Raw genomic sequence first — 8,912 nt, forward strand, 5'->3', positions numbered from 1 at the left:
CTGACTCATGTGAATCAATACCTGAACAATGGGAAAAGGAGCTCTATTCTTGTCCCTATCTAGGTGTGCTGCCTAGCTAAGAGATAGGAATAGGGGCTTCCTCAGTGGGACATTTCCACTTTTCATAGACAACCATCCTCTGATGAGACAAATTGCAATGCTGGAATCAGTCTTCCTTCAGTGTTTCGAGAGGGACCATCAATGATTATTTTAGTCTACTTCAGTGAACATTTCCCAGGAGGAGGGAGCACAAGGGACAGAAAAAAATCATGCCTTCAGCTGGGCCTCTGCTCCTGAGTGGGGCCGGACTCCTGGGACAGAGGGAGCTCATGGCAACCAGGCAGCACTGCTGAGACACAGCGCTGTCAGGAGCAGCTCCTCTTCAAAGAGCAGCAGGGCTCCAGGCACTGCCTGCAATTTCTGCCAGAAGATGAGACAAGACAGGGAGAAGTGAAAGGCAGTGTGCAACGTAAGGAGAGAGGAGAGCTCCTTGTGGGAGAAATCTTCACAGCCCCTGACACAGTAAGTCCCTGGCTTCAGGGCAATGCTACTGACGTTCCTGGCAAGGTCTTGAAACCCATCCGGTCACACGATTGGATTTTTAAGGATAGTTTTATCAGTTAAACTTTTACAGAGGAGGAGGAAATGCTTCAGAGCAGGGATTCCCAGTCACAGTGCCACAGGGACAGGGCATGCTGCTACCTTCTCCCAGGGACGCTGCAGGGGGGTGTAGCCTGTGTATGCTCAGAGGTCTCTCCAGGACTGTAATTCAGAGCAGTGTCCCTGTGCCCGAGTGTGCTGTATGCCTGGAGCAGTGACTTTGCTGCCCAGAAGGGTCAGCACTCAGCCTTCCCGAGGACCTTCCCACAGGGAGAAGCTCTGGGCGGGAGGAGAGACCCGTGGAAGGGCAGCTTGAGCCTCCTGTCAAGAGGATGCTGCATGAGTCAGGTCTGCCTACAGCTCCATCTCACTCGCAGGACATTTCTGGAGGAGACTTTCCAAATGGAAGGTCAAGGCAGGGGATACATGAAAGGGAGGGAGCTGTCATGAGTCTGTGCTTTCAGTTTGATTCTCTTTGGGTGGGGTGAAATGGGATTGGATCTGTCAGGTTTAGACAGGGGACGGAGGCTCCAAAACAGTGACACTGACAGAGGAGCAGCTCTGGGAGGGACTCAGCAAATGCCTTCATCCCATCCATCCCTCAGCCTCAGGACAGAACCAGCATCACCTTTCCAGCCTCAGCAAGGTTTCTCTCACCTGCTCTGTAGCACCTGCAAACATGGAGGTGCCCTGGGCAGTGTCCTGCTCCCTCAGGTTTTTGCAGGGCAGAGCTGAGCACCCAGCAGGTGGGATGGTGTGTGTGAGCACTGAGAGGGGAGAGACATGGGGATAGAGAAACAGCTCCCCACAGAGACGGCTCCAGGCAGCAGAGTCATGTTCAGAGTGTGAGAGGAAACTCCAAGGCCTCCTCTCCTCTCCCAGCCAGCACAGCCCTCTGCTCTCAAGGCTGGGGGGTCCAGGGCAGGAGTCGTTTCCTTGTCAGCCAGACATGCAGGAGAGGACACACTCCTGAGTGCCCCTCTGTCCCTCCCTGGCGCTGCCTCCCTCACCACAAATATCATGGTATGGCAGCATGTTTCCCACCTGCCCATGCTGCCCTTGTCCTTCCCCTTGGACTCTCTGGGCAGGGGGCTTTCTGATGCAGTTCAGACTCTGAGACCCTGCGGGTCCTGCCCTTCAGATGTGTCCTTGACAGTGAGGTGCTCTTCTAGCCTGTGGGGCTCTGGGCAGTGCAGTGTGTGTGGGGGGTGCTGGGAATGAGCCAACTCTCTCATCAGGACACCCCATCCTTAGGAGATTCTGCCATTTCCCTGGGGTGTCTGGCTGGGCTGCAAGCTGCCCTCCACAAGGACACAGCTCTCCCATTGCAGCTGTGTGTTATCTAGGTGTCCCAGGCAGAAGCCACCTAGATACTGAGGCCACGCTGGGACATGCTGGTGGGAGTCTGGATGTGGGCAGCTGGAAGGACACCAATGTGTTGCTGGGTAGAAGGGGAGGGCTGAGACCTGCCTCACGTCCCCTCAGAAAGAGTGCTGATGGGCACTTTGCAAGTGCATTCCTCTGCTCTCTGCCATGTTGTTTCTTTTTGGGGTAACACGAGTGCAACTCTCCTCCACCTCCGAGGTGGGAGCACAGGGCATCTGAGAAGAAGGCAGATGTACAGGCCAGCTCTGCTTCCTCTGCACTCAAGCCAGAGTGAATCCTTTTGCCTCTCTGGAATCACAGCTGCTCACTCTGAATGCAGCAGCAATGCTGAGGATTTCTACCTCCAGGAATTCTCCTCAGGTGTGACAGGGTCAGCTAAAGGAAACAAAAGAAGCCTTAAAATTCTTAATGACCCAACATTATGTGAAAGTGGCAGTGAAGATGCTGAAAATGCCTTCAGCATTCTGTGTGGATTAAATCTGACTGAAACTGGGAATATAAATTTTAGTAACCGCTGTTCCCATATACGCAGTGCTGTGGGTCAGGGCTGACTCCTTTGGAGCCCACGGGCAGAGGTCCCTGCTCCTCACAGCAGACTCAGCCAGCACAAACCATAGCTCACGTGATGGAGCTCAGTGATGGTGCTGCTGAGATGGGGAGAGGTAATGTGTGTGTTTGGGGGGTTTTATGAGAAACCTTTGCTCAGAGAAATGTATCCTAAATTGCCTCTACCTGTTGTTCCTTGGACAGTCCTCACAGGCCAGAAGGAGCAAAATGTCCAACAGCAGCTCCCTCAACGAGTTCCTCCTCCTGGCATTTGCGGACACACGGGAGCTGCAGCTCTTGCACTTCTCGCTCTTCCTGGGCATCTACCTGGCTGCCCTCCTGGGCAACAGCCTCATCATCACAGCTGTAGCCTGCGACCACCACCTCCACACCCCCATGTACTTCTTCCTCCTCAGCCTCTCCCTCCTCGACCTTGGCACCGTCTCCACCACTGTCCCCAAATCCATGGCCAATTCCCTGTGGGACACCAGGGCCATTTCCTACTTAGGATGTGCTGCCCAGTTATTTTTCTTCTTTTTATTCATTTCAGCAGAGTATTCTCTCCTCACAGTCATGGCCTATGACCGCTTTATTGCCATTTGCAAACCCCTGCACTACGGGACCCTCATGGGCAGCAGAGCTTGTGTCAAAATGGCAGCAGCTGCCTGGGCCAGTGGTTTTCTCTATGCTCTCATGCACACTGCGAACACATTTTCCATACCACTCTGCCAAGGCAATATCATGGAGCAGTTCTTCTGTGAGATTCCCCCGCTCCTCAAGCTCTCCTGCTCAGACTCCTACCTCAGGGAAGTTGGGCTTCTTGTGGTTGCTGTCTGTTTAGTCTTTGTGTACTTTGTTTTCATTGTGCTGTCCTATGTGCAGATCTTCACTGCCGTGCTGAGGATCCCCTCTGAGCAGGGCCGGCACAAAGCCTTTTCCACGTGCCTCCCTCACCTGGCCGTGGTCTCCCTGTTTGTCAGTACTATCATCTTTGCCTACATGAAGCCCCCCTCCCTCTCCTCCCCAGCTCTGGATCTGGTGGCGACTGTTCTCTATGCGGTGGTGCCTCCAGCAGTGAACCCTCTCATCTACAGCATGAGGAACAAGGAGCTCAAGGATGCAGTGAGTAAACTGAATCAGCTGGTTCTAGTTCAGCAGCAATAAGTGGCCCATCTTTCCTCACAAGCCATTTCCAGTTTTTCTCAGACAGCTCTTTTGTTTTGGGACTTCTGTCTGTGATAGTCATGTTTTTACAGAAATGTTTCAATTCATTCCACCTCTCCAGAGGCCCAAACCCCGTCTGTCTGACCCAGAGGCCATCTGTAAATCTGCCGAGCACTGTGTCAGAGCTGGCCTCCCTTGCAGCATCTCTGTAATAAAAGAGGATTTCATCAGTACACTGCCTGAAGACTTGGCTCTTCTTCCCAAGGTGGAGCCAAGAATGTGCTCTGGGAATTGCCCCTGAAAAGCCCCTTTTGCCATGACTGGGTTTTCCATGGGCTCAGGAGCATGTGCTCATAGGGTGATGTGTGAGGGAATGAGGGCTGATTCAGCCTTCACTTGTGGGTGCCCAATGGTCATGAAGAGGGTGAGTTCTCAGGACATATCTGCTGGGGCTCTCTCACATATTAGAGGACTGATGACAGATGCCCATCCTTCTGGAAGGCAATATGGAGACACCAGGTGAGCAGAGGGGATCTCCAGGGACAGGATTTGCCTGGGATGGGCAGTGAGTGGAGACTCCCAAAACCAAGTGGAGTCACCCAAAGTCAAGGGCCTCAACCAAAGAATGAACCAAATCAGGGCTCTGCAATCTCAGGAGAGGAAGTGGGGACTCATCAGGCACAGGGAAGGCAGCCTCAAGGGTGGTTCATGTCACCTACAATGAAAAACCATGGCTGGATCTAATGGCACAGCTGACCCCATCCTGAGCCATTGGAAATGCCTTGTGATTGCTCTGAGCATCTTCCACAGCCACAGACACCTGGGGAGGGGCTTGTCAGGTGCAGTGATGCTGGGCCAGCCAGGTCTACCCTGACCAGCCCAGCCAGTGTGGAGTCACCCTGGGGCCCCACAGCCTGCTGGCCCTGCAGAGCAGCACCGCCAGCCCAGGGAACACAGTGGAGGGGTGCAGGAGTGGCTGGGCAGGCCAGCACGGACACATTGACCTGGGGAAAGGCTCTCTGGGGAGCAGGGATGTCTCCAGAGAAAAGCAATGGTGCCATTGTGTGCTTGTGGAGAAGAATAAATGAAAACCTGTTTCTGTGCGTGCCAGCTCAGGGCAGGCTGCCCTGTCACTGGAGCTGCCTGAGGAGCCCCAGGGCCAGGACTTGTGTGCTGTCCTGGGGAGAGGAGCTGGTCGGAGGGGCTGCTGGCAGTCCAAGTTAAGGATCTCCTGGTCACGAGAGCAGTGGAGACATGGAATGAGCAGCCTCCCTTTCCTTGTGCCATTGCTGGCCCCCAGCCCAGGGCCTGATGGGGAGGCTGACACCCCTCTCTGCCCCCCAGGACCTGCTGTGCCCTTCAGAGGGTCTGGGGCTGTGGGGTGAGTGCCCAGAGCTCTTCAGCCCCCTGCAGTGGGCACTGCTGGGGGCCACCGCCAGCCTGGGCTTCTCTGCTGGGTGAGCTGGGGAGAGGGCAGGGGAGGTGGGGAGAGCTGGGGAGGGTCTGGGCTGGGCTGGGAAGGGCCCAGGAGGGAAAAAATGCCAGCAGGCAGCTACTGTGTGTGAACAGCAGTGTGGGAGCACAGAGCTGTGTACTTGCAGGGCAAATGCAGGTCTCCTGGGAAGGGCACCAGGACATGGCGGGTGCAGGAGAGAAGAGCCCAGGTTGTTTCCTGTGTTGCATGGACACACTGGGGAAGCTGCCCCAGGGCCATCGTCCCACACCAGCCCCTCACATCACCCCTTTCCAGCACTGGCTGCTCACCCCAGCTGTGGGGTTGTCCATGGCCAGCTGCGTCCTCCTGCAGGTTTCTCTATCCCTACAGAGGGGAAAAGGGCAGCCTTGCATGGCCTCTCTTCTGCGCCAGAGCCCAGCAGAACCCGGAGCATGGCTGTTTGCTGCACCCCACGTGGGGCACAAGTCAGGCTGGATAGGGGCCCTCTAGACTCCAGGGGAATTTTTAAGAGTCATTTAATATTCTGTCAGCCCTTTCCGTATCCAAGGTCTCTGGCTGCACCTCCAGCTGTGCTCTGGCTTTCCTCACTCCATCCCTGCATGCATATAAAATGTCTCCATGATCCCTCTGGGCAGCCTGTCCCCTTTCCAACCTCTGTGCATGTCCACCCCAACACCCTGAGTGCTGGTGCTGCTGCCAGGGCAGAGGTGGAGGATCCCCGCAGCCCTTCCTCAGGGATCTCCCCAGGGAAACACTGTGCCCAGTCGCAGACTCAGCCCCAGCCCCAGCATGGCAGAGGGGAGCTGCCCTCTCCTGACCCCTCTGGATGTGCCAACCCCACCTCAGCCCAATCCTGAAAGGTTCCAACGCAGTCCTGGAGGGAGCTGGAGGTACCTCTCCTAACTGTGCATCGTAAAATCAGACCCAAGTGGCTGCCCTCACTTTTTTGTCCAGCTACGACTCCACGTGCACTGTTAGCTGAGTAGGGCTCCAAATCTGAAGCTCTCCTTACACCTTTACATTGGCTGTCAGGCAAGTGTTGCTGTGGATATATGGTCATTTTTTGCATCTAAAACCTTCTCTGGGTGCTGCTCAGGTCCCAGCATCCCTTTCTAAGGCTTTCCTGACTGTAGTGCAGAGACCGGTTCGAGGTAGAGACAGGAAGTCAGGTCAGCAGGATGGGCACAGGGACGGGTCCAGACATGAGAGGCACAGGGCCAGGAACAGGCATGTCCACAGCATAACTCAGGCATGGCTCCAGCCTGTGATTCTTCATTGAGGGTGCAGGAATCACTCTCCAGTGCCCCTTCTCCAGGCCTCTGGGGTCCCCACTGCCTCTCCGGGGACTGCAGAGCCCTCGTTTCCCCCTGCACACCTGGATTTAGTGCTCTACCTTCTGGTCACTCCACCACCATGGACTGTCCCTCATTTAGAGAGGTTCCACTCACTGCCCACACCAGGCACATGTTGTCCCTGGAGATCCCCTGAGCTCTCCTGGCAGCTCCAGATTCCCCTCCAGAAGGATGGGCATCTCTCATCAGCACTATCACCTGTGGGACCACCTCGGGCACAAAATTCAGAGACCATTCCCCATCTCCACTAGCACTGGTCACTGAGAGATGAAACCAGGATCCAGCCCTCAGTCCCCAACAGATCACATGGAGACTCTGAGCTTGTCCCCCGCATCTCATGGAGTTCACAAGCAGAGCAGCAGACCCTTTTATGGTGCAATATCTTTGGACGTATTTTTGACTCTGGCTTCTGAAGAAAGGCCAGACTTCAGGCACGTGATGGAGGGGATCCCTTTTTATTATAGCAATGTTCTTGTGCAAGCCAGGTCTGGCCTAAATGCACCCAGTGCCTGGTCCTGCCTGAGCTCACAGGAATGCACAGGGAAGCACAAACCTACCACCACCATATTACAAGAGCACTGAGACCATACACACACATTGGAGCAAGGCAGGACAGTGTGGAACTGAGGAGAAAAGCCCTGAAAAGAGAAAGTCCTGCTGCTATTGGTGGATGTGTCTCCAAGAAAGCTGCAGGCCCCACACAAAGGCTGCAGTGAGGAAATGCCTGCTGTGGCAGTGGGGAAATGGTCCTGAGGAGCAGAGGGTCTGTCCCCACAGGCTTTGTCCAGCATCTTCTCCCCTTCATTCCCACTGCGCTTTGAGTGTGGGAGCTCTGTAGAGGGAAGGGACTAGCCCACGGTGACAGCTGGCTGCAAAGAGAAACTGCACTGCACTGGGGGCATCTGAGGGAGCTCAGACTAGCGGCTCAGAGGTTCCCCCATCTCTGCTGATTAAGGGGGAAGCCTCATCCAATTCAAATGAGAGATTCTTGAGGAGAAGTAGGATGAGCCTAAACATTTCCTTTTAACATAAATATAATATAGAAAAGTAAAAAGGAAATAAATGAACAATAAATATACTTGAGGCCATATACCCTGGGAATGAGGAGGAGATGCACATGGGACAGTTATTGGCACTGACATTGTACCCATTGGATCACTTTCCTCAATGCATCCTTGAGCTCCTTGTTCCTCATGCTGTAGATGAGAGGGTTCACTGCTGGAGGCACCACTGCGTACAGAACAGCCACCACCAGATGCAGAGCAGGGGAGGAGAGGGAGGAGGGCTTCAGGTAGGCAAAAAATGAGGTGCTGACAAATAGGGAGACCACAGCCAGGTGAGGGAGGCACATGGAAAAGGCTTTGTGCCGGCCCTGCTCAGAGGGGATCCTCAGCACAACTGTGAAGATCTGCATGTAGGACAGTACAATGAAAATGAAACACCCAAAGACTAAAGAGGCACTAACCACAAGAAGCCCAACTTCCCTGAGGTAGGTGTCTGAGCAGGAGAGCTTGAGGATCTGGGGAACTTCACAGAAGAACTGGTCCACTGTGTTGCCTTGGCAGAGTGGTATGGAAAATGTGTTAGCAGTGTGCAGCAGCGCATTGAGAAAAGCACTGGCCCAGGCAGCTGCTGCCATTTTGACACAAGCTCTGCTGTCCATGATGGTCCCGTAGTGAAGGGGCTTGCAGATGGCAACAAAGCGGTCATAGGCCATGACTGTGAGTAGAGAACACTCAGCTCCAACTGAAAAGAAAAACAGAAAGACCTGGACAACACATCCCGAGTAGGAAATGGCTCTGGTGTCCCACAGGGAATTGGCCATGGATTTGGGGACAGTGGTGGAGATGGAGCCAAGGTCCAGAACAGAGAGGTTGAGGAGGAAGAAGTACATGGGGGTGTGGAGGCGGTGGTCGCAAGCTACGGCTGTGATGATGAGGCCGTTGCCCAGGAGGGCAGCCAGGTAGATGCCCAGGAAGAGCAAGTGCAAGAGCTGCAGCTCCCTCTTGTCTGCGAATGCCAGGAGGAGGAACTCGGTATAGGAGCTGCTGTTGGACATTTGCTCCTTTACGGCACAAGAGGATTCTCTAAGGAAGAAGAGATATTGAAAAGTTAGGGCAGGCTTCTCTGAGTAAAACTTTCTCATAACCTCCCCCAAACACACACACATTACCTCTTCCCATATCAGCAGCACCATCTTGTGTTCCATGGCTTGAGATCTGGTTTGTGCTGGCTGAGTCTGCTGTGAGGAGCAGGGTCCTCTGCCCATGGGCTCCAGAGGCATCAGCCCTGACTGAACAGCACTGCGGACATGGGAACAAGGGTGACTAAACTGTCATACTCCCAGTTCCACACAGATTTCATCCACACATAATGTTGAAAGGATCTTTATTCCCAGTTCTAAATAA

The 8,912-nt window shown here is 54.2% G+C and overlaps 1 protein-coding gene across 1 annotated transcript; it reads left to right on the forward strand.

Annotated features, from left to right (window-relative positions):
* Positions 1-2,760: 2,760 nt before the first annotated feature.
* LOC136993042 (olfactory receptor 14J1-like) lies at positions 2,761-3,696 on the forward strand. Its single transcript, XM_067303060.1, has one exon. The coding sequence runs from the start codon at positions 2,761-2,763 to the stop codon at positions 3,694-3,696; it is 936 nt and encodes a 311-aa protein (XP_067159161.1).
* Positions 3,697-8,912: the final 5,216 nt, after the last annotated feature.

This window comes from Apteryx mantelli, chromosome 11, assembly GCF_036417845.1.
Source record: "Apteryx mantelli isolate bAptMan1 chromosome 11, bAptMan1.hap1, whole genome shotgun sequence".
Taxonomy (NCBI): Eukaryota; Metazoa; Chordata; class Aves; order Apterygiformes; family Apterygidae; genus Apteryx; species Apteryx mantelli.